Source organism: Phalaenopsis equestris, unplaced genomic scaffold (genome assembly GCF_001263595.1).
Source record: "Phalaenopsis equestris unplaced genomic scaffold, ASM126359v1 Scaffold000036, whole genome shotgun sequence".
Classification (NCBI taxonomy): Eukaryota; Viridiplantae; Streptophyta; class Magnoliopsida; order Asparagales; family Orchidaceae; genus Phalaenopsis; species Phalaenopsis equestris.
The window spans coordinates 699,829-725,734 of record NW_018164478.1 but is presented as its reverse complement, the minus strand read 5'-3'; the positions used below and the strand labels follow the sequence as shown (position 1 = coordinate 725,734).

Here is a 25,906-nt window from a genome sequence, read left to right as displayed (position 1 = left end):
ATATATATATATAGCTATACATGAGATAATAATTTTTTATAAAATGGAGAAATGGGAGAGGAGGAAGTAGGCTCATCCTTATAGTTTCTTAGAGCTTGACAAGTACTGTTGAGAGAGGAAGATGACAAGGAGGAATATGGATGAGAGCGAAATGCACCACAAGAGTTTGGCATTAGCTAACGGTCAAATAAAGAAGTGAAGGGACTGAAAGATTCAGAGGAAAGGGTCAGCCACTATGAAGCCCTAATCGCACAGAATCTTCCTTAAACAAGGAAGGGATGATGTGCCAAGTGGGAGATGGAGATTGGTGAATTTGGTTGGCCTAGATTGTGAGAATCGTGCACTCAAAGAAATAAAAAAAGGAGGCAAGGCAAGAATAATGAGATCAAAAAAGGAAAGCAGTTCAGTAGTGGGAGGGAAATAAAAGGAAAGTTTGGGTCATACATACTACCCCTCTTAAAAGAATTTGCTCTCCAAATTCATAATTTGGTTTTGGAATAGTTACGGGTACTTCACGATCACTTTAATCTTCCAAGTTACTTCTATGAAATCATTCAAAATATTCTAACAAAATGAATAGAATTGTGTTGAAGTTGTTGCACTTCTTGTTTCAAGATGTGATCTCGCATTTTTGTATAACTCGGGAATCACTAATGTCTTGTAATGGATGATATGATAGTTATCATGCATGTAGGTCAAAAGTAGAGACATGTGAAATATGTGTACTCTTGTAAGCCTTAAAAGAACAGCCATATGGTCTAAAACTCTAGCGACCCTGTTGATCACTTGAAAAAGATCAGTGAAGTGAGGATGAAGCTTTCCACTTCTGTCGAATCTTGTAACTCCATGCATAAGTGAGATCTTAAGAAAATTGATATCCAACATCGAATTCAATCTCTCTGTGCTTTGGGTCGAAATACATCTTCTGATGACCCGAAGCTGCACGTAGTCGATCTCAAATATAAAAAAAATTCTCAGTCGCTTGATACCCTATTAGGGGTTTTAATATTTGTATTTTTTCTTCACAAATAAATTGCTACTCCTAAGGTGAAACTTTGGGCTCGATGAATTCCTTATTAAGCAATTATTGCAACTGAATCTTGAGCTCATGGAGTTCCACAATAGCCATTTGATATGGTGCCTTAGAAATTGGAGCGGTCCTCGGAAGTAAGTCAATGGTGAACTCGTTCTCACGATCAAGTGGCAAGCCATCCAAATTTTAAGAAGTACGTCGAGAAATTCTCAAACCACAATAATATTATCCATACTAGCACTTTAATTTTGTTGATACACCACATGGGCTAGATATTTAGCACATCCATGATATGGATATTAAATAATAATGATCTACCATCATTTAACCTAAAAGAAACTGAGCCTAGAATACCAAAATTTGCCGTTCGCTTATGATATATGCAATAATAACATGATATGTAGATAGTTCATCTATACCAAATATTACATCAAACACAACTAAGGGGAATATTATAAGTGTGTAAGACATATGTACATTAAAGATAACAATATCATAATCAGCTCTAATTGACACTTGAAAGCCAAACAACATCAAATGCAAAGTGAATAATAATTGATAAATGAGATTAAAAAAAACCTTAATATCCACAGTGGTTTGGAGCAGTGCCAAGATTTCCTCCATTATGCTAGAGGTTATAATTTTAATATCTTCCTTATATTATTTTTTTCGTTGATAAAGGGGATAAGATATGTTATGATGTGATGCATAAATTCAAGAGAGATCCAACTTATTTTATTTACCCCCACACAAACAAATCTCCAACTTATTTATCTAGCCCATTTTATCTATATATGTATTTACTCAAAATGCAAGCTCACTTTGCACCTCAATCCATGTAATTAAGCAACATAGTTTTCTCATCATCAAAATAAACTCATTACACCATGCGCTAATCACTCAATCAACATTTCATAGATTCTAACATAAATTGGTGAGAAGGAAGTTTGCAACTCCAATATCCTCACAAATTCTACAGGTTCAAGAAATTAACTCAATGCAAACAATTCTAGGAATGTTACTTTGGACACTGACCTTTAGGTGCCAAACAGAAAGAAATATAGAGTTTCCCTACAAGCCTAAGAGATTAAGGGCCCGTTTGGGGCAGCGTATAAGTGCGGTGGCGTTTTTGAAAACGCCACATAACCGTTTGGTTTGCGCGTTTTTGAAAACGCTGCCTACCATGCTTGGGTTTTTTACACTAAAAGTAGGTCGCGGGTCGACCCCGGTGGTAGACTGGCGGGCCGCGTTTCAGGATAAACTGCTTATCCTGAAAAGCACAAGCGGTCTCAAACAGACCCTAAGTCATAATTTAACAACTAATAGAAAAATAGTAAACAACAGTGACCACAATAAATGTGAATTGAACTAGGCTTTCGGAGCAAAAGTGAAACAGAGTTACTTAAAAGCCTCTACTAATGAATTTGGCTTCATTAGAAAATATTTTATTAATCTTCGCCATCCCTTAAATCACCGCTAAAGATAAACCATTCATTAGTGAGAGGTAAGCTCAAGTTTCCAAGTATCCATGAAGAGACCAGAACTTTATACGGAGTAGATAGTTAAACTAATGTAGCTCCCCTATTATTGCATAAAAATGGCAGATATATGGACCAGATGAAGGTACTTGTGAGATTAAAAAAGTCAGTTTGACATGTAGAATAACTTACCACAGAGATCTTTGGAGTTTAAGAACATATCAAAGATTGCATACAAAACTATCTTCATGTTTATAGTATACCATGTTGTTAAGGAATTAAAGGTTGATACATCAACAAGTAAAAACAGACATTACAAGGTAATCTCTGGATAAGATGGTAAAAATCTAACAAATCAAGAAAAATTAAAGACTAAGCAGTGCAATACAAGAAAAAATTAAAGTCAAACTATGTAACACCCAACACATTTTACACTTTCACTAACCTTACAACCAGCTTTACCCAATGCCAAAGCCACTGCTTTTCCAATTCCTCTAGAAGCTCCAGTAAGAACCACGACAGGTCCTTCAACCTTTTCAGATTGTTCAATAATTGCAGGCTCTGTGGCTGTAACTTGAGCCATATCTCCGGGCAACAGATTTATAAATTATCACCAAATGAATTACATGAAGACAAAATCATATCTTTAATCCACCCATAAACGAACTAAAACGAAAATGTGAGGGGAGTACCGGAGAAAGAGATTAGGGTTCTGATCTAAGCCTCAATCGATGGAATGGAGAGCTAGGTGCAATGGCGAAGGAGGTGCGCCAGTGTAGAGCTTCTCGAGGAAGCGGATGTGGAGAAAGGCTTTCTGAAGATCCCGGAATAGCTGAAGATGAGCGATGCAGATGCCATGACAGAACGGGAGAGGAGAGAGGCAGGGGAGGAGGAAGAAAGAGATGATAATGTTCGCAGACAAGCCAGGAACAAGGAGGAGGGAATCAGAAATTTACGTTCAAGAGAGACAAAAGAAGAGACTTTAACAAAGGATGGCCACATTTTACCCTACATTAGTTTTTATAAAGTAAGGTGTACGAAATATATTTCCTTAAGCAGAGCAGATGAGGTAATGAAACAGTAAAAGTTATTTGAAATCCTAAAATAAGAAGATATCAGCCACGAATGAGGGCCGCACATAATGCACATCAAGACTAAGAATGCTGTCGGTAGGTTCTATTGTGAGTGGTCAATCTATTTCATGATAAAAATCTTCTGAATTTATATTTTATTCGGCAGAACCAGTATGTAATGGATGTTCCCAACCACTTAAATATCATTCGATGACTTAAATGTGTCTAATAAATGTCAACTATAATGAACACAGATTTGTATTTGTCTGATTGCTGATGGCTAAGAGAAGCGTAATAAGCATATCATCTAGTTTAATCATTGTGCATCCCTTCCGGCATGAGAATCTTCACTATCAGCAGCTCTTTCGCCAACTGCATTTTCAGAATTTTTTGCTTCAAAAAACTGAACTCCCTTTTGAGCATATTCACAAATAAAGACAAAAAATAGTACTCAGTTTTTGTATCGCACACGAGCATTGACAATGATTCCAACATTGAATCCTCAAATTTATTAAAACTTGAGGCTTCTTAATGAAATGGATTTCATTCCTTTCTTCATAAATTTCATTATTTCATTCATTTCTTGAAGAATTTCATTTTCTCCATCCATCCAATTTTATTGGTGGAACGAGATTTCAGTTTCGTCTTCCACCACCTCAAATTCTAATTTAGTTGGATAGTCCTCCAAACTTTTTCGCACCAAGACCTCAATTTGCGTTTGCAAATGTTGATTTTTTTGTCGTAGATCCTCAAGAACCTGTTCTTGATGGATTTGTTGCCGAATTTCTTCATGGTGGCATGTTGGATCAGTTACAAGTGACATTGAACAGGTTCAACTATAGCAAAATTCAATGGGAAGCTGCCAATGTGCTGCTTCAAATCTACTGTCAATAACAAATCGAATTATGCAGTGCCGAGAGTTTTGGGGAGGAGAAAAATTGAAGAAAACTGAGAGGAATCCAAAAGAAATCTGGGATGAGACTGGACTGCTTCAAGGCTGGATCAAGAAGTCTCAGTTCAGCCAGAGATTAATGGAAGAACCTTCAAAAATTGAGAGAGAGCAGCGTAAGGATGTGGAAGAGAGAATCAAGAAACAATCTTGCACGAGCTGGGCTGATGAAATTTGCAACCCAATCCACCAATCAATCTTAGGAGGAGACCAGAGAAGATCTCAACCGATTGAAAAAGGGATTGGACGTAAGAACCCCAAAGCTCTCGTACCAAATGATACCGATCAAAATGAGGCAGTTATTGATTTCAACAAGAAAAGTGAAAAAAACTTGGAGAAACAGTGATTTGGGTTGGAAATTTCGAGGCTTTGGATGGACCGAAACCTCCCCAGAGAAAACAAATAGAAGCCTAAAAATTCCTTCTTTCAGCCTACACAAGCAACCCATATTTATAAATGCTAGGCTCTACTACTTACAAGCATTCCATTCCTAAAACACAAATAAAAAACTTGTACACATACCTCAATACACATAAATTGAAATAAAACTCTAATTCCTCTGTCATTTTGGATTTGTTTTGGGTTTAGAATCCTGAATGATTTAACTTTTTTGGTTAGGTTCGATTTAACCCGCTAGACAAAAAATGACTTGAATCTGACCACAATTTAACATATATAGCTTTTATGCCTTGTATTAAACGAGTGGGGTTTGGATCAATCAGGTTGAAGGCAGGTGAATTTTGGGTTAGATATTTTAACTCATTTAGTTAACGGGATGAGTTTGACTCATGCATATTTGCGTTGTTAAAACTTGAGTCAGATCCGAACCTGACCCTTTAAACCAAATTTGTACCTCTACTATTAACGAGTTGCCAAATGAGTATTACATATTATAATAGATGCAAAATGGCAGCGGATCACCAAAACAGAGAACAATATAATAAACAAAAATCTCTATCAAATTTATCCAACTCTAAATTTTTTGGTTCTAATCAATTCAGCATTTGTTATTTCATCAAATAGAACATACATAATATTTTGCTTCCTACAAAGTACTCATTAACATCTTCACAAGCAAATTGATCATGCTGGTAAATAAAATATCTCTGAAATTTTAGTTGGTAGTGAAAACAATATCATCATCCAAAAAAGCATAAAAAATAAGACATGTAAACTTTCTATGGTATTGCATGTAAATTCAGAAGAAGAGCGAGAGATAGAAGAAACTAGACACCCACTGGTTGTTGATCATTAATTATCGGCGATCCAAGACAGTCGTCACCATTGTTAGGCTTGTTCAATCTATCCCTTGCATTCAACAATGAAGTTGTCCTAATTCCCTAAAATCATACGACAACTACTAAGGCTTCATTTGGGGCAGCTCAAAACGTCGTCTTACTGTTTGGAAACTACGTTTGAGGAGCTTATCCGAAAATACAATTGGTTTTTTACACTAAATGCGGAACGCAGGTCGAACACCGCAGTCTGTGTTTCTAGATAAGCGACTTATCTGAATAAACACAAGCTGCCCCAAACGCAATCAAATCAACATAACTACCATTGAATTTCACTCTCAACTAAATATAAAAAATATTTCACCTAGCTAATGTATTCATGAACTTCAAAAGAGGGCATTCATTTATAACTCCATATTTAAATTAGTGGTGATTATCCAAAAAAATTAGAAAATTAGATAAAATTAAGATTTTATAGTCAATAAAATTAAAATTAAAATATTATTAATTCAGTAACTTTATATTTTTAAAATAAATATTAAAACAAAACTCCCGCTACCTCTACCCTTTTCCCACCCGAAACCCTTGCCGCTAAAAAACAAACCCCACTGCCGAGAGTCTACCTTGGTCTCGTGCAAGGGGCTACTTTGCACTCTCTTATTCTTCCCGCCATTTTTTCATCTTCCATCCAACGCTCGCTGCAGAGACAGGAGCCCTATCCGCCATGGATACAGAGATCAAAGCTGAGTTCGAGAAGGCCGGTTTTTCTCTCGTCGAGGAGGACGAGATCCTTCAGAAATGTAATTCTCATCTCTCTCTTTTTCATTATTTCGTTAAAGTTGGAAAGGTGATTTTTTATTTTTTTCGTGTAATTGCTTCCATGCATCAGGTCTCACTTACTGTATTAATTACAAACTTAGTCCGGCAGACCTTGTTGCGAACTGGGATATATATTTTCTCAACAGGTCAGATTCATCATCTCACCTCAGCTTCTTGTTCTCCTCGGTCAGATCTAAAAAAAATGAAGATTTTTTTCCTGTATTTGATCGGAAAGAAATGATAATCTATAGGGATTTCTATGTTTCTCTATTGATTAAGCGTTTTTAAGATTTCAAGCTGGGATTTGGTAGATGGAGTGCTTCTTGGAACCCTAGAAGGTTGTGAGGAAGGATGTCGACGTTTTGAGGATATCAACTTAGAAATTACTGTTGGATCCCTTGCCAATTGCATTTTTTTCCCCTAGATTATTTCATCAGATTATGATTAGGGATATAACAGAGCCAAGCCAACTTGTTTAAGAAATAATTAACATAAAATATAATCAATATATATTAAAATTCAAGATTTTACTTTAAATTCTTTGAAGTATTTTTTTAAAAAATATTTTACATTTTATATTAAGTTATTTTTTTAATTATCTTCTTAGTTCTTATTTTATTTGAAATGTTATGATAACACTAGCTTGAATTAATATTATTCTCTCTTTTTTATAATAAACAAGCTGACTCGAACTAGTATAATTATGCTCGAGCTCGAACTCGAATTTGGTTACTTAATCAAGTTCAAACTCAAGCAGAGGTTGCTTCTAGCTCGTTTACATTCCTAATTATGTTGTTTACAAAGCTAACAAGGGAGGCATTTGTCAACAATTGAATGGGTTGTGTAAAAAGATCTTGTACACTTCCACTGCTCACTGCCCTGTTATCCCTTGGCAATACTAACACATAGGTCTTTGGATGTTGTTTGTGCATACTATGGAAATCAGGCATGTAATTTTGCAATTTTATAGCAGTTATATTTGTAAACAATAAGACCTTAGTAAGATGCTATAAATTTGAGTTAAAAAAAAATGAATAAGGAGTTGAAAATCACAAATTAATGCTTGTTAATTTATAATCAAACCAACATCCAAGCTAAGATTTGCGCAGTTGCTTCTGGTAGACTTTTTACTCGTTAAAGGTCCATGCTTAGTCTACGAGTGTTCTGATGAAAATGTAAAATAGTCGTATTTCTTTTTCATAATTTTTTTTATATTCATCGTCCATAACTCTTTTGAAGTTATCTTACTGACGATTAATTCTTGTTGCAACTTTTTTATCCCTTGTGCAAAGGCAATTAAATGGTTTAAGAATAGAGGCCTCTCACTTGGATGGTTTTTTGACACATCTTCAAAATGACCAGAAGGAGAGGCTTATCAAGGAGGAACCAAATATACATATCTACTCGAGCAATGATATTGATATGTAAGTGCTAAATCTAACGGAAGTAAATACTTTTTATATGTTTTACTCTGTACATCTTTTTTTACTCACCTATATGGCATTATCAAGGTTTTAAAGCAGTAACCTCTATTATCTACTGCATGTCTTTTCTGCCCTTATTCATGCAAATGCTAAAATGGTCCCCTGACTTATTGCATGGGGCCAATTTAGTCTCAAAGTTTATAAATGTGTCAATTTAGTCCCCGGTCTCTTTTAATTGGCGCCAAAATTATCCTCCATGGAGAATATTTTAGCTTGTATTAAAGAGTGTGGTGACTAATGTGGAGCATGTGTGGACTCTGGGATTAAAATGAACTTATGTAAATAATTTAGGGACTATTTTGATACTTATGCTTTTTCACAAGTTCATTTGTTCTTGCTTAGGCTGCATGGTGAAGAACAAGATGACATCAAGGAAGGTTTGCTTATTTCACCAAATCATTTAAATGAGGATCCATATTTGGAGTCAAATGTAGGTTCAACACCTGCTACAAGCGAAAAACCTTCATCTACAACGAGATCAAAGTTAAATAGCCGCATAACTCCTTTCGGGCAAAGGATGAACAAGTTTGTATCACAATTTACTTTCAATGGTCAAATAGTTCGACATTCATCAAGCAGTCGAGCGCCTGAAAACATGTTTGAAAACATGGATGATGATGTAATTAGAAGAGTTCAGCCTAATGAAAGGTGCTCCTTACATATTCACTGTTCACTTCCAGAGCGAGGTTGTCGGTTCATGTATGATCGAATAGAAGATCGGGTAATTGAATTCCTTCATTTTAACATCTTTTATGTGGATGTGCCTCATTTTCTTTCCATAAATCGTTCATGTTATTTTCTTTTGATTTATTTAGTTTAATTCTCTTGAAGATCGCATCAGAAGGCATAGTCATGCTTTTACCGCATCTGGACTTTATGGAGAGCCAGATGATGCTACATTGGCTTCACAGGTGAAGGCTCTTTCATGTACTGTGTTTTTTTTTTTTTTTTTTTTTTTTTTTTTCAAGAGAAAATTACGGCGTCCAGATTTTCCAGTATAATTTGTTGCGTTAATTTACAATCATTTTAAACTTTTAGTTGCTATAATTTGGCTGTAAGAATACACTTATTACTGCTTGTGCTTTTCCTTCCATAAATTTTGATGTCAAATTTTACAATTACTTTATAGTTGAGTATAAATTGTTGTGGTATGGCCAGTCATGATGATGATGATGATGATGATGATTACTGCAACTGTGATATTCTAAGCAAACTAAATCCTTTGCAGAAAAATATATTTGCAGTCGGTATGATTTGTTGTGACGGAGAAGGTCGGTTGAATGATAAGTCAATAATGCTACAATGCAGGTACACAGTTTTCCTTAACATATCCAACTCCTAAATCTTGATTTTTACATTTCGAATGCTCAAAATTTTCTTATTACATCCAAAGAATCACTATCATGAACTTTTTAAAGGTGAAATACTCCTTTTGATGCTTAGGTAAAGTTGTATTAATGTAAGTATCAAAGCTTAGGTGTTAGATATGTAAGTAATTGTGCAGCATGTATGTAAATCTTCTTTTTTTATTGTCTGTAGGTTTTAGATAGCCATTATTCAATAGAATTTTAATTTTCAGCTGACTTTGTTAAAGTCTTGCAATAGTGTTGAGCATTCAGGAGGCCAGAGTGTTCGCATTGACCTTCAAAGGTTGGATCAGTTTTCATTTTTTCCCGGCCAGGTAAAATCTTTGTTTCATAAGTGCCAAAAGCCTATAATAGAATTCTTTCTACTTAGTCCTTTTATTCTGAAATGGTGCATTTTCAGGTGATCGGAATTGAGGGCCATAATCCAAGTGGACACTGCTTGATGGCATCTAAGGTTATCGAAAATTTGCCGTTAGCTCCTGATGTTGGTTTGCCTCCTGCAAAGAAGCAAGCAATGGACCATGAACAAAATGTCTCTAGCATTACATCAAGAGTTCTATCTGTGGTTTGTATACCTTTGCTAATTTTCATTTATCAATCTTCACTCTATAGCAAAGGCTTTTAGGAAGATTTACATGCATACCAATCAATTCTTATGTATTTACGTGTCTAACGCCTAAATTTCAATTTTTACATGCATCCACTTTACCTGTGCATAAAAAGTTGCATTCACTTTTTAAATGTTAAAATTGTGGATTTTTTGATGTGATATGAAAGATTTGGGTGCTATAAATTTGAAAAGCAAAATTTAGGTGAATTGGGTAGTATTGTATGTAAATGCCCCAAGCATTTATTGGCATCAATAGAAGGCAATGGGTTATCTAATTCACCACTCTCCCAAATCTTTGCAGTGCGCGCTATGATTTATATCAATAATTAACAGAGATGGCTGGCATGGAGTTTTTTTTTTCTTTTTTTTTTCAGAGCAATCACTTCTTAGTTTTATTTTTCAATCTCTACTTAGAAGTTACTCCCAGCTGGAGGGTTTCCAAATTTGAAGGTTTTCTCCACTTGCATGCAGAGAAAATAAGACTGTCTGGATTGAATTTAACCTTTCAGTTGTTAATCTTTAAGGGACATTTATATATATACCACACAATTCTTAAATATTCATGTCTTAACACCTAAAATTTCATATTTACATACATAACACTCAAATAATTAACATCACATAAAAAATACCAAACGATCATTAACTTTTTAAAGTGAAATACACCTTTCATGTATAGCTTTTTAATACCAAGATGTTCTAAATGTAAATATTAAAATTTAGGTGTTAGATATGTAAATGCATAAGCATTGTGTGTATGTAAATTTCCCTAGTCCTTAACTAGGAAGGTAATAGTGGGATCCACAACTCAATAATCAGGATAGGCCAACTAAACTGAAATTTTTGTGTCATTTTGCTGATAGAAAGGCGTTTAACTTTGTTAACAAAATGGCTTTAGTGGCTTTAACAGGTCATCGCAGCTGGTCCCTTCACAACAACGGATAACATGCTGTTTGAGCCATTCAAAGAATTGCTAGCATATGCTACCCGAAGACAACCACAGTTGCTAATTTTAGTAATTCCACAATAATATGACCCCGATTACTTATTTTTATTCTAAACATTTGTGTTTTGCAAACCAGAAAATTTCCTACATTATATTGACATAATAACATTTTTATAGATGGGACCATTTCTCGATTCTGAGCATCCGGAGATAAAGAAGGGAACAGTGGATAGGCTTTTTGATGAAATTTTCAGTGATGAAATCCTCAGAAGGGTAGTTGCATAGCCACACACACACACACACACACACACACACACACACACACACACACACACAGATATATATATATGTAATAGGAGTATATTTACAAATGATTACTAATTTTTTATTTCTTTTATGAAACCTTTTAACACTTTTTTCATTTTTTTATTCAGTTGCAAGATTACATTCAGTATATGGGTTCTGCTTCTCGTATTGTTCTCGTGCCATCCATACGTGATGCGAACCATGATTTTGTTTTTCCACAGGTGATCATTTTCTTTGGATTTGTGAGATTTCACATTTGTATGGATTTTAGTGTCTATTTTCTCAGATTTATTTGCATTATTGCTAATGTCACCTCAATTTTCAACTCTTCTTGTACAGCAATTTTAAAATTCTTGTTTATCATCATTATTTTGAACCGCCTCTATTTTTATTATCTTTATCACCATAAGCAGTACCACAATCATGGCCATGCTAACTCTGACTTCATCCACCTCTTTATGCTTAAATTTAATTAAGCTCACGGTTATCGAATTTAGCTTCTTCTTGTATCTCAGTACATGTTTTATAAAATATTAACGCTGACTATTAATGAGTTATGTAGCCTGCTTTTGATATTGAAATTCCGGATGATGCAAAACAGCAGGTATTCATGACGCATTCTTATTGTTATTAATTTTCAAATATTTATGATGCCCAACTCTGAGATGGTGTTTTACTTTTTTTCTATTCAGATATCTTTCCTTGCAAATCCGTGCAGTTTCAGCACAAATGAGGTATGCCTTTATAGTCGTAACCCACCAGATGAAGTGAAGATTACTTATCTACTTCAAATGCTTATTTTAACTATGCTAGCAAATAATTTGGGACCCGCTTTATAAGGTTGCAATTGTTCTCTCTTCTTCTTAACACTTCATTCAGATTCAGGTGAAATGTAGCTTATTCAGAGGAATTTTTTAAGAGTTGGATTATAGAAAACTCAACTGAACCACTTAGACTATGTAGGGTAAGTTGGATCAAAGTTGAAGTGAGTAAAGGAGGAAAAAAATCTCAAGGAATTTAGTGATAGATGTGCTAAAAGTGCTATATGACATTAAACAATTGAAAAGTAGTCACTATGGTGAAACGAAGTCTTGGTGTCAGCTTGGTAACTTTTTTTTAAGAAGGTGATTGTGTACTTTAGAAAGCTTTTCCCACATCACTGCGAGATGTGGGTGACGTCATTTTCAGGAGACAAATGAACTGACATTGCTCAGATATTTTTCCCTCTTGCAAGGACTTCAATTTCTAAATTCAATAATTTCTCAAGTGTGCAAGCACCAAGGATTATTTATCTCCTCTATGAGAGGAAATATTTTTGATTAAGGCTAGATTTATTGGATCTGTCATAGTTGCATCATTGCTTTGGCTCTGTAGTGCAAGAGAAAGTTATCTGCCTTTGTTATAGGCATTTGGTTTGAAGGATGATGATTCTTTTAATCACGATCTCATTATTTGGCTATCTTTGGAATGCATTGACACTGATCTATTTAATAGATATGGTCAACCTAACCTGATTAGATAAGTCTCTATTAATAATTGTTGGTCTGTCATCTAGGGAAATCTCATGGGTTGGAAGCTAATTGAGTGCTAATTTTATTCAAACTCATTCTGACATAAGGTTTTGTTTCCTATCATATGCATTAAACATGAGTAGGAACTCAAATTTATGCAATTAGGGACCATACAAATACAACAATAAAGCCTTCATCCCACTACGTGGGGTGGGGTCGACTACATGAATCCTTTTTCTCTATTGCGTCCTATTTAGTGTCATATTTTCATTTAGTTCTAATAAATCAAGATCATTTTTTATACAATAAGCCCAAGTCTTGCTAGGTCTACCTCTGCCTTTCTTAACATATTTCAAATCTAAAATATCTACTCTCCTAATTGGATCATCAGATGGTCGACGTTTAATGTGACCAAATCATCCAAGATGACTCTCTCTAATTTAGTTTCACTGGAGCTACACCAACCCTATCACGAATATATTCATTTCTCATTTTGTCTCTAAGTGTAAAGCCACTCATCCACCTAATTATTCTAATCTCGACAACACTTAACTTAATATTATGCTTCTCTGTTAAAGGCCAACATTCAACGCCATAGAGCATTGTAGGTCTCACCACCATCTTATAGAATTTTCCTTTTAGTCTAAGAGGAACATTTATATCACACAAAAGGCTCGAAGCATTTCTCCACTTCAACCAACCAACTTGAATTCTACTATTAACATCCCCATCTATATCACCATCGCTTTGAACAATAGACCCAAGCTATCTAAATCGTTCACATCTTTTAATAATTTGATCACCCAAACTTACACTTTAATCACTAGAGCTACTACTAATAAAATTACATTTCATGTATTCAGTTTTAGTTCTACTCCAATGAAGGCCTTTAGACTCCCTTTAGACTCCAATTTAGACTCCAATGTAGACCTCCATAATTCAAGTTTTTCTGGGTTCTTTTTCTCGTCTTATCCACGAGAAGGATATCATCAGCAAAAAGCATACATCAAGGTGCATCCTCCTGTAAATGTCCAAAAAGACCATCCATAACTAAAGCAAAAAGATATGGGCTTAAAGCCGATCCCTGATACATCCAACAGAAATAGTAAAATATTTGGTCAATCCGCCTTCAATTCGATATCTTTAATGACTTGAATATAAGTTATGTCAACATTTTTCTTCTCAAGAACTCTCCAAAAGATATCTCTTGGAACCTTATCGTAAACTTTTTCTAAATCAATAAAAATCAAATATAGATCCTCATATTATCTCTGAACTTCTCCATCAAACCTTTCAATAAAAGAATAGCTTCCATAGTAGACTTGCCCGACATAAATCCAAATTGATTAGGAGAAATCTTTGTAACAAGTATCCTCCTTATCATCTTTGACCATACAAATATTGGCCATAATAGTATTATGATGGCATTCTTTTTTTCTTTGGCGGTCAATCTTGTCAAATAGCTTTTAGCATAACCGTTCTATAATTGTGTTATTTTTGGACTATTTATTTGATTAGAGGTCATTTGTCTTATTTTTATTCCTACTGAATTTTGAATTAGGCTTATTCAATGATATCTGATGTGATATTGACTCCATTGTGAGAATAAATCACTTTTGAATTTGTTCTACACAATTAGCTTTTTGTGAAAGATGAAGTGTTTTTCTGGTCACAAAGTAATGTACATTTTTTAATTAATTTTGATATTCTTATATTAATTATTAGTATTTATTTCTTTATAGTTTTAAAAATTTTGGGTTGTTTTTAATATTTTTTAATATATTTTGAATGGTAGTCTTTTGGGTTCAGAGGGTGGTTGTTAGGAATATATTTATTAAAAGAAAAATTGGATTTAAAAAATATTTAGTTTTGAGCTTTAATTTTTTGTCATCGATAGTGCTTATTAAAGAAGGTTATTCACCTTGTTTCATGATTTTTTTGAGATTTATATAATTTCTAGTGAATATTCAAACTTGATGATACCAACAGTTTTGTGTGTGTGTGTGTGTGCGCGCGCGCGCGCGCGTGTGTGTGTGCGTGCGCGCGTGCGTGTGTGTGTGTGTGCGCGCGCGCGCGCGCGTGTGTGTGTGTGAAATTAGGATTATTGTATGCACCAAAACAACCAACACAAATTTCAATGGGATCTAACGACTGAGGATAATGACCAGAGAATCAAAGCCTTATACCAAATAGCACAATCTGAACCAACCCATTGACGACCGGTTGCTCGGTCGAGTAGATTGATATACGGTGTCGACGGATACAGTATGCGGACCTGGCTTATTGTCCCAGCTACATGAGCCTCTCGTTGGGTAGGCCGATCAAAATTAGTCGACCGACTGTTTTCCCTCGACCGAAGCAATCTTTACGCTACTGATCGCTTCGGTCGACTGAACTCAACACATCTGCAAATCGACAGCTGTTTTAATTCACTCAAATTGTAACACAAATCCAATATTAATTGCATTTTGGGTGGTTGCCATAATCATTCCCTCATTTTCATAATTGTACAATTATACCCCTATAAATAGGAGGTCAAAAGATGAATAGAGGACTTCCCTCCCTGTAATCTTTACCTGATATACTCTCTCTCTTCTCCTCCCCTCGTCTCTAACTCTCCAGGCGTGCATCTTCTAAGGACAATTTAGGATCCAAAAAATTATATTTAAATTCAATTTAATCAGATTTTTATTTTTTTTTTGTAAATTTTATTTATAAATGGGATATTCATGATTTTTAGTGGAGTGTAATTAGCTGCCTAATTAAAAGAATGAATTTTCTTAATTTTCTATATTTCTCTCAAGGTCTCCTGATTTCTTCTTTCCCGCTACTCTAGTCTTTATCATTAAAAGCTAATCCCTTTCTCCTTTCTAATCCTCTATTACTAATTTTATCTATTCATCTAACATGTCTATATTTCACCCTACATATTCAAATCATCTAAAGCCTATTTTCACCTTTTTTATCTTCAATAAACAAACACTCCAACCATTCCTCTAATGTTAACATTTCTTAATCATTACTTCCTAGTTTTGCATTGTATATTTTAATATTATCATTTTTGCCACACTCAATTTAGATATTGAGAATCCTTTTTACCACCCCAGTTTGAATCCATATAGCATAACTTCCTTCTCCATATCCTTATAGAAAATGTGAAGGAATTCCTCCAATGGATTGGGCTACAGCATGACGAATCAGATGCAAACTTGAACTGTAAACAGCTTTAATTCTTACCCTAATCATGATAAGACCTTTGATACTGGAAGTGCTGAAGTAAACATTGTAAAAAGCTATCTGAAAGCAACTTTGGTTACATCATTGATGCCCTTTAAAGTTTAAAACCTGCATTTCTTAGAAATAAAGTGCCAAAATGGTTCCCTAACTATTTACATGCAGCTAATTTAATCTCAGTCTATAAAAAGTTTCAAATATGAGCTCAAATAGTCCCTACTTAAGGACTATTTGAGCCCCCAATTAAAATAGTGTGGCGCTAAATTGACATTTTTATAAACTCTGAGACTAAAATAACCCCTGACAAAAACCAGGGGTGTCATTTTGATACTTTTCTATTTAGAAATAGCCGAGCCACGGCATAAGTTCCTGCTTCTGCACACTTATATTCTTCACCCTTTCCTGTTTCAGATCTTGTTTGATTGCTGCACTGTAGATATCTTAAAACAACTTAGCAGCGAGGAGTTATCACGAAACTCATTTGATGCTTCAGTAGATCGCATCGGACGACTCGCAAAGCATTTACTGAACCAACACAGGTAATTAATTGTTGGTGGATTCTTCAGTATTTTAGTCCTGAATGACTGCTTAAAAAATACATGTGTTGTGTCTTCCACTTCATTGCAGCTTCTACCCTCTATATCCCCCTTCAGAAAGTGTACCCTTGGATTTATCACTTGCACCAGAAGCCTTGGACATCCCCTCCACGCCTGATGTCCTACTGCTTCCCTCTGATCTCGCTCCGTTCGTTAAGGTAAGAGCTTTTAATCAATCTTTCCTTGCAGTTTTTCTGTCCCATTTTGATTATATTTGTTATAAATTTATTGAATTTATATTATTGTTAAGTCGGGGTGTTTGCATGCATCCTCCCAATTTCTATGTAACTAAAATTTGTTTTATACATTATATCACCAAAATCTTTCATATCGCGTCAAAATACCATCATTTTAACTTAAAAAAAGAAAAAAATGCAGGCATTAAGCTATGAAAGCAGTGGTGAGGAAGGCGTTAGCTGTATGTGTGTGAACCCAGGAAGGCTTGCTAAGGGTATTGGAGGAGGTACTTTCGTAGAGCTCAACTATAATAAAGATTCAAAGAACTCGTATGCGTCCATAATACGTATTTAATCTTTTTTTTTAATGTAAATGGTTGCATCTTCTTGGATAGATGGAGTTTGTTTTAAATTTTTTTTTTTTTTCTTTTTACGTTAACAAGGAACTTTTTACGTTAACAAGGAATAATGGACATATTTCCAGACTCGAGTGAGATGGATTTGTTATTATTATTTAATGGTGCATCTAGAGATAGAAACATTGTGAGAAACCAATTAGAAATTTTTATACTATATAATATGCCAGCATTGTAATTTTACTTGTGCGCCTTGATAAAAGGTTAATTCCCCTTGGCAATTATTATTATTATTATTGTTTTTATATTTTTAGAAAAAGGAATGTCCGGAGGCTATTAGACGAGCCCTAGCCATCCCTAGGTGTGCTAAAAATTTGAATACTACACCCTACACGCGGGGGTATTACGATTTTCAGAGAGGCTGCTCTACATACAAACCACAGAACTTGCACTCCCTTGGCAATTTTATCTATATCTATATATATATATATATATATATATATTGTCACTGTTCTGGGATTAAGATGAGAGCTTGTGAGTGAATTTAAAAAGTTTAATATTATTTGATCATCAGGTGAACATATAAGTTCAACAATTGAAGCTTCTGATTGTAATAAGATGTTTGAAGTTTCAAAGAATAGATGTACACGTTGATAATCTCTAGCATGTGTTGAACTGTTTTAATTTGTGAAATACATAGTTGCATTTTTTTTAAAATTTCTTTATTCCATATTTGATTGTTTGTTAATAAACAAGGAATATGCTGCTCTAAAGCCCAAATTTCATGCAGTTGAATGTGATTAAAATTTACATTGATACTCGAAATCCAAAAGCCTCTGAAATAATGACACTGAAATCAGTGTTCTTATGTATAAAAGTAGCCAGATATGCTCGCAATAGAAATTATCATTTTGTGATATTCAGCACATAAATATAACCCAATCTATAGGCATTAGACAAATCTCAGTAATGGTAATCATGAAAGATGCACCATTTTATCATTACCAAGGGTAAGCATGAATATAGATGGGAGAACATAGAAATGGAAATTGAGTTGTGTTGGCCCAAAAAAAAAAAAAAACATTGGCCTTCAAAAAAAAAAATTAATTGATTACCATATATTATACTAATCTTTTTTTAGACCCATCCAGCATAACTTAGAAATAAAACATTCTCAACATTTTCCTTCCAATAAAGTTTATATGAATGACTTAGGGCATCTATAACTAAACGCAAACAAATCAAAATTGTTCATGGCCTCGTAAATATCCTCATTCACAACAGAAATTACAATGAGTTGCACAGCAGAAACCAGAGCACAAAATCTGCTCACATCACCATCCCACCATCAATTGTAAAAACCTGCATGTAAAAATTGCATATTTATCCATTCTGACTCTACCAGAAGCCTTATAAATAAATGAATTATCTCCACAACTTCCAATATATACAATAATAAAATATCAAATTTACCTGTCCAGTTATGTAGCTTGCAGCAGGACTAAGAGCCAAAAATTCCACCAAACCAGCAACTTCTTCTGGTTGCCCGTATCTCCCTATAAGTTGCAAAAAATTAATTTTCAAGGAGACATTTTGATTTCGCAGACATATGACGTTGAGAAATATAATCAAAACTCATTCCTGATAAAGCCAAGGAAACTGCTTTGTTGGTTTAGAAAAGTAGAGCAATACAATCATTAAATAAAATTAAATAAATAAAAAAGCTTAGTATTAAACTGGTGATTGTTTTCAGGTGATTTTAGGAATTTAACATTCAAAAGGTCCCTCAAGCATTTGGTAAGAAATGAATTTTCTTTATAAGCTGGCCGAGCATTTAACAAAGCACAAGTTGTATTTTATGATATGGATATGTGTTGCAAAAGAAGATTACCTAAGGGGATTGTCTGCAAGATTTTTTTCTCAATGTCTTCTCCAAGCTTGACAGTCATATCAGAAGAAATGAACCCAGGAGCGACAGCATTCACCTGAGGCACAATAATGTATATTTGAACGATTCAAACTCGATAAAGTTATATCTATGAAACAATAAAAAATTTCACTGGATTTGTCAGGTACATTGATATTTCTGCTTGCATATTCTCTAGCGACAGATTTAGTTAAACCAATGACCCCTGCTTTTGCAGCACTATAGTTTGCCTGACCAATATTGCCAACAAGGCCAACAACAGAAGATATGTTTATAATCCTTCCCTGTAAGGAAAAAGAATAAGCGGGTTCAGAAACAAATTTACCTGAAATTTGAGCATTGAGATATAGTAGAAGTTTTTATGCTGCAATTGTAAATCAGACAATGAAAATGAGATGCTACCCAAATACAGCAGCATTTAAATTTGTCATGTCAGCTCCTACTAAAACTGAACTTCTCCAAATCAATAAATTACTACCAGGACTTCTCATAATCCTCACCTGACACCCTTCTCTTATTTTGAAATCTACAAGCGTTCAAATGCCATCAAGCTTTTCTTTCAAGTGATAATCCTATATATTCGATAATGGAGCAAAGTTCTTCCAAAAAGATTAAAGAAATCAAAAGTTTGATCTCCTTAACTTTGTTGTGGGTCGTTGGAACTCAAGGTTTTTCCTTCTTTGAGTTTTCTTTCACTTTCTCTCATCATTATAAAATCTTGCTCACCACCATACCCACCAAACCATACCTTTTCATATTTTAAATGCAGTAATAAATTTCTGACTTGATTATTCTATATTTCTCAACAAACCTTGATCCACTAATTTCCTTCTGCGCGCAGGCAAGATTTCCAAATGAGAAGTGTATCTGATTTGCAAAATTTAGATTGATTGTGTCAGCCAACATATTTTAGCAAACAGTTAAAAGTGTTTAGTTTGAATTGGCCAACATATGTTTTACCAAAATAACCTAAAAAATGAGTCATATAAACTTTCTAACGGTGTTGCACGTGAATTCAAAAGAAGAAGGAAAGAAAGTAGAAACTTGGCAGTCAGCACCCACTGGCTGTTGATCATTAATCATTGGCGATCCAAGACCGTCATCATCATTGTCAGACTTGTTCAATCTATCCCCTTCATTCAACAATGAAGTCGTCCTAAATCCCTAAAATCATAAGCCACCTACTAATTGTTAACTTTACTTAGCTCATTTTGGGGAAGATGTTATCCTTGCTGCCTCCATCCATCCACTTATTAAAATTGGCCAATTTACTTCTTACCCTTCATAATTTTTTTATTGTATACGAATAATCATTCATAGCAAAGATATAAAAGTCCATCTTTCTATATTAATGTGATATTCCAACACACAACAATCTTAATAAGAGTACTCAACTCGTCACATTTACCCAACCACCCTCCAACTTATGGAGAGGCTTTTAAGAACAGACCTCCCTACTTGGACGTAAGCCCGTCACAATTGCAAACAATGCAGTCGATTAACTCAGCAAACCACGACATTGATACCGAAGGATTTAAGGCGATGAGAGAAAATGGGAGAGATCTTTCCAGTTATTAGACTTAATCTGAATTTCATTGGAAAACTCGAGAATATAAATGTCTAACCCATGTTTACACAAGTGTATAAATATATTTTAGAAACAACATTTGTACACCATCAATTGGAAAATAAACTAATAAGTAAAGAATTAATAATTGGTTCATGGAATAAAACGCAAAAAGGACAATTTGTTATTCAAAAGTAAGAAATGCTGTCATAAATCAGAAAATAAATTAATAAACTAAGTTACAGAATTGGTTTGGATCTTGAGTTACCTTTTTTTTCTTCATCATTATTTTAGCTGCAGCCTGGAAGAAAAAGAAACGAATTCAAAAAATACGAAAAACAAATTTAACGGCTAAATACAATATGCACATCTATGTGTACCTGCGTACATAGGAAGACGCCTGTAAGGTTCAGATCAATTACTTCTTGCCATTGAGATTTCTTCATCCTCATTAGTAAAGTATCTCTTGTAATTCCTGGAACACAAGGTTGCATTAGTTTTGTAAAGAACTGCAGATGGTTACAGGGAAATAAAAGGTGATGAACCTGCATTGTTGATCAATATATCTACTGTTCCCCATGCATCTACAGCCTGAAAGAATTTTAATCAACCACATCAGCTTTAATGATTTGATCATAATATCTTAAGGTCAGCATAATATCATTTTATATTTACAGTTTTGATCATAGCTTCCACATCAGCTTCTTTTGAAACATCTCCTCCAAAGGTGAGGCCTTGACCTCCAGATGCCTCAATCTGAGAAGAATCGGGATTAAAATTTTATAATTTGTTAGTGATGTTTGAGGTCCTCAAACACACCAAAAAAGGCAATTATGTGCATTTCATAGGAAACTTGTATGAAGATAATAAAAAACCAGGCGTTGCCCAGACATTAATAACAGATTTATAACAAAAGATTGTGACAGATCAATACTGACAGGTATTGCTGAGTAGGCTGGAGAAGCATATCTGCGCAACAATTGAATTATTCTATCGAATTAACAGTTAAAAGATTAGAAAATTCACATAAGTAGCACACAATTCTTAATATTTACATATCTCACACCAAAATTTTCATATTTAGATATATAGCATTTTCATGCTTTAAGCCTATGCATGCAAATGTGCATTTCAGTTTTAAAAAGCGTTAACAGTGTTTTTTTTTTTTGTGATATTAAAAATCTGAGTGCTCTGTGAGTAAATATGAAAGTTTAGTTGAGAGACATGTAAATAAATAAGATTTGTGTACTATGTATGTATGTAAATGCCACAAAAGATTAACACAGTTATATGAGTAGTGATCTTCCCAGTCAAGTAACATCTTAAAAAAAAAAACAATTTTGGATTTCTTTGGTATATCTTCCACAAATAAATAGTGCAACAAGCATCACATTTACTTTATTTACTATGCATGTAACTGAAAGTGGCTGCAGTAAAATAGTGTAAACTGGTCATTTTGCACATTCCATATGCTGCTCCAATACCCTTGCAAATCAAATTAACTTCTTAAAGCAAACTTACAACATTTCCAATGAATAGAAGAAGGAAAACGAAGATCGATTGTCTCATTCTGAAATTTATTGTATAACATGTCTGATAAATTTATTTTACTTTCTTTCGATTAACAAACAAGGAATTCCTGGTGTTGCTAACATTTTCAGATAATGAATTCTATTGAAATTTATGGCACAACCAGTCTGGACTATTTTCTGATTACTTCTTCAAAAAATAAGGAGTTCCAATCTATGCCTCAAATAATTAAGTTTATCAATGAATTTCCCCATGTATCAGAAACAAGAACATGGAAAAAACACTTAGCACAGTTCTCAAAGAGAATATGAAGGAGGTGTAAAACTTACTTGTTTTGAAACTTCTTCAGCCTCCTTGGATGAGCGTGCATAGTTCACAAGGACCTGAAATTAAGTCAATTTAGTTGCAGTAATGAATGATTCTTACATGCCATGTGATAAACATTCATAAAGATGATGCCTGATTGTCACAATTCTGAGCATCCAATACTAACAATGACATGAGCGATGAAATGAATATAAAAAGTGATGCGTAATTTTTTTTTATTAATTCAAAAACTTTTCAAAGTTCATTAAATGACAAAATTCAAGACCAAACTTCAACATAAAAGTAACCAAAAAAAAAAAGGAATCTCTTCCAAATGTAGCTAGAATGTAGCTAGAGAATTAATCAGCTATAATGGACACTTAGATTTTAAACTTGAAAGCCGAGCAACATCAAATGCAAGTAAAAAACAACTGATAAATGACATTAAAAAAAGTATTAATATCCATAATGAACTGGAGCAGTGCCTAGATTTCCTCCTTTATGCTAGAGGTTATAGGTTCAATATCTTCCTTAGATTTTTTTTTTATATCGACAAAAGGGTAGAATATATGTTCTGATGTGATACATAAATTAAAAAGAGCTAGTCTCCAACTTATTTTGTTTACCCCCACATAAACTAATCTCCAACTTATTTATCTAGCCCATTTTATCTAAATATGAATTTACTCAAAATTCAAGTTCACTTTGCACCTCAATCCATGTAATTAAGCAACAAAGTTTTATCATCATCAATATAAACTCATCATACCATGCGCTCATGGGCTCAACATTTAATAGAATCTAACAAAAATTGGTGAGAAGGAAACAAGCAACTCTAATATCCTCACAAATTCTACACATGCAGGAAATTAACTGCAATGCAGACAATTCTATGCCAAACAGAAATCAAGGTAAACTTTCCCTACTAACAATTGCTATGGTATAACTCATGAGATTAAGTCATAATCCTACAGCAAATAGACAAAGTGTAAAAAACGGTGACCACAATAAATGTGAAATAAACTAGGTTTTCAGAGAAAAAGTGAAACAGAGTTACTTGAAAGCCTCTACTAATGAATTTGGCTTCATCTGAAAATATTTTATTGATCTTCACCATCCTTTAAATTACCGCTAAAGAAAATCCATTCATTAGTGAGAGCTGAGTTCAAGTTTCCAAGGATCCATCCAGAGACCAGAACTTTATGCAGAGTAGATAGTTAACCAAATGCAACTCCCTTATCATTGCATAAACATAACAGATATATGGACCAGGTGAAGTTGCTCATAAGATGAAAGAAGCCAGTTTTACATGTAGACAAACCTACCTCAGAGACCTTTGGAGTTTAAGAAAATATCAAAAATTGCATACAAAACTATCTTCATGTTTATAGTATACCATATCGGTTAAAAAATTAAAGGTTGATACATCAACAAGTAAAAGCAGCCCTTACAAGATAATCTCTGGATAAGTGCTAAATTTGCAGAAAGCTGGCAAAAATCTAAAAATTCGAGAAAAATTAAAGATTAAGCAGTGCAATGCCAGAAAAAGATTGAAGTCAAATTATGTAACACCCACAACATTCTACACTTCCACTAACCTTACACCCAGCTTTACCCAATGCCAAAGCCACTGCTTTTCCAATTCCTCTAGAATTCCTCTAGAAGCTCCAGTAACTAGAAGCTCCAGTAACAACAACGACAGGACCTTCAACCTTTTTAGATTGTTCAATACTCGCAGGCTCTGTGGCTGTAACTTGAGCCTTAACTCCGGGCAATAGATCTATAAATTATAACCAAATGAATTGCAGGAAGACAAAATCATATCTTTAATCCACCCATCAACGGACAAAAATGAAAATGTGAGGAGAATACCGGAAAAAGAGGAATAGGGCGATCTGAATCTCAATCGATGGAACTGGGAGCGAGGCGCAATGGCGAGAACGGAGGGGGGGAGCCGCGCCCAGCTTCTCGGGAAAGCGGATGCGGGCTTGCCTGAGATCCCGGAAGAGCTGAAGACGAGGGATGCGGATGCCATGACAGAACGGGAGAGGAGAGAGCCGGGGGAGGAGGAAGAAAGAGACGACAGAGATCGCAGACAAGCCAGAAATTTGCGTTAAAAGAGACGAAAGGAGAGAAAATTTTCGTGAGATCGCAGCTTGGCTTCGGAAACTCCGAAGAATTGAAGGAGAGCCCCGCATAAATTTGTTAACGACATGTTATATGATTAGGCCAAAATCATAATTTCTTTTAAATAAACTAGCACATATTATTGTATGAGGATAGTTTGGATTATAGTTGTTGTGATCTATCAAAATTGTTCCTTGTTCGTCAATAATTTGTGTTTGGCTCATTAAGAAACTTATGTTCGATTCATTTGATTAGTTAACAAGTCAAACACGAATAATTTTTTATGCTCGATATATAAACATGTCGAATACAAACAAAAAGTTGTTCGTTCTTATTCGACTCTTTTTGCCTAGAATGAATTATATGTATATATTGAACTTGAAATTGTTCGGGAAACACGACTAATAAATGGAAAGTTCTAATTGTGAGAGAGAGAGAGAGAGAGAGAGAAAGTGAATGAATAGTAATAGATCAACAAAAGATGTGTTCATTATTCATAATATGGACTCATATTTATAGTCCTAGGTCCTAATATAATAAAAATACATGTCAACCCTCTAATCATTAACTTTTCAAGGGGTTTTTGGTAATTTACAAGGTTATTTGCATTTAATAAGCTCGGGGCCATTTGATTGATGAAGGTCGACCATCATCTAACAAGTCCTGGTTCGATTTATTCATGGCTTGAGTGAGTGTTCCTTATCGATTGTTCTAGAGGCTGACGACCCTCCTGAGGGACTTCCGTTTGTCACATTCTGTTGACCGTTTGGGTAAGAGAGTCTCTATGTTGTTGCACATATGGAAACGATCGCCGGTTGCTTCGTCCGGCCGATCCTACTTCTTTCCTGGGTCGCACATCTGCTTTGAGATTCATGCGAACACATTTTTATGTGCACACATATCACTTAATTTCTATGTATTTATATATCTAACGCCTAAATTTCATTTTTTGCATATATGTTTTCGTACCTATGCAAAAAAAAGGTGTATTTCACCTTTTAAAAATTAAAACTGTGGTGTTTTTATATAATATGAAATATTAATATGGTCTAAATGTAAAAATTAAAATTAGGTATTAGATATCTAAATAAATAATAATTAGGTGTATGTATGTAAATACCTCTAAAATAGAAATTGCAATTACTTTCGAACCTCACTTTTTTTTTTTATCATTCAACCGCTCTCTTTTTTCCATTTTTCAAATTCTCAGTCAAGTATCATAGTTTATGGTAAAACCCCAAATCATATTTTCAATGTATATATATATATATTGCCA

General features: G+C 34.3%; 2 protein-coding genes across 2 annotated transcripts; one reads left to right on the top strand and one right to left on the bottom strand.

The window, feature by feature from the left end:
* Positions 1 to 6,355: 6,355 nt before the first annotated feature.
* LOC110018832 (DNA polymerase alpha subunit B) lies at positions 6,356 to 17,257 on the top strand. The gene is made up of 16 exons (XM_020716287.1): positions 6,356 to 6,568; positions 6,658 to 6,733; positions 7,880 to 8,011; positions 8,414 to 8,792; positions 8,887 to 8,982; positions 9,300 to 9,379; positions 9,677 to 9,752; positions 9,839 to 10,003; positions 10,959 to 11,063; positions 11,172 to 11,267; positions 11,429 to 11,521; positions 11,863 to 11,904; positions 11,993 to 12,034; positions 16,457 to 16,584; positions 16,673 to 16,799; positions 17,020 to 17,257. Exons 1-16 carry the CDS (start codon positions 6,493 to 6,495, stop codon positions 17,170 to 17,172), a joined length of 1,866 nt encoding a protein of 621 aa, XP_020571946.1. The 5' UTR covers positions 6,356 to 6,492; the 3' UTR covers positions 17,173 to 17,257.
* A 1,035-nt stretch (positions 17,258 to 18,292) lies between these two features.
* On the bottom strand, positions 18,293 to 24,161 carry LOC110018778 (3-oxoacyl-[acyl-carrier-protein] reductase, chloroplastic; the record flags this gene model as incomplete). The annotated part of the gene is made up of 10 exons (XM_020716213.1): positions 18,293 to 18,535; positions 18,647 to 18,729; positions 19,065 to 19,158; positions 19,250 to 19,384; positions 20,936 to 20,968; positions 21,048 to 21,142; positions 21,213 to 21,258; positions 21,343 to 21,423; positions 22,527 to 22,580; positions 24,102 to 24,161. Coding segments are annotated over 10 exons (714 nt in total), but the record flags the coding sequence as incomplete, so codon positions are not given.
* Positions 24,162 to 25,906: the final 1,745 nt, after the last annotated feature.

Bases quoted from the DNA above. Each gene is read 5' to 3' on its own strand.
- LOC110018832 (XM_020716287.1), top strand. From the start codon at position 6,493: ATGGATACAGAGATCAAAGCTGAGTTCGAGAAGGCCGGTTTTTCTCTC. The intron at 8,983-9,299 runs GTGAAGGCTCTT...AATCCTTTGCAG, and splicing joins ATGCTACATTGGCTTCACAG to AAAAATATATTTGCAGTCGG. The intron at 9,753-9,838 runs GTAAAATCTTTG...GTGCATTTTCAG, and splicing joins TTTCATTTTTTCCCGGCCAG to GTGATCGGAATTGAGGGCCA.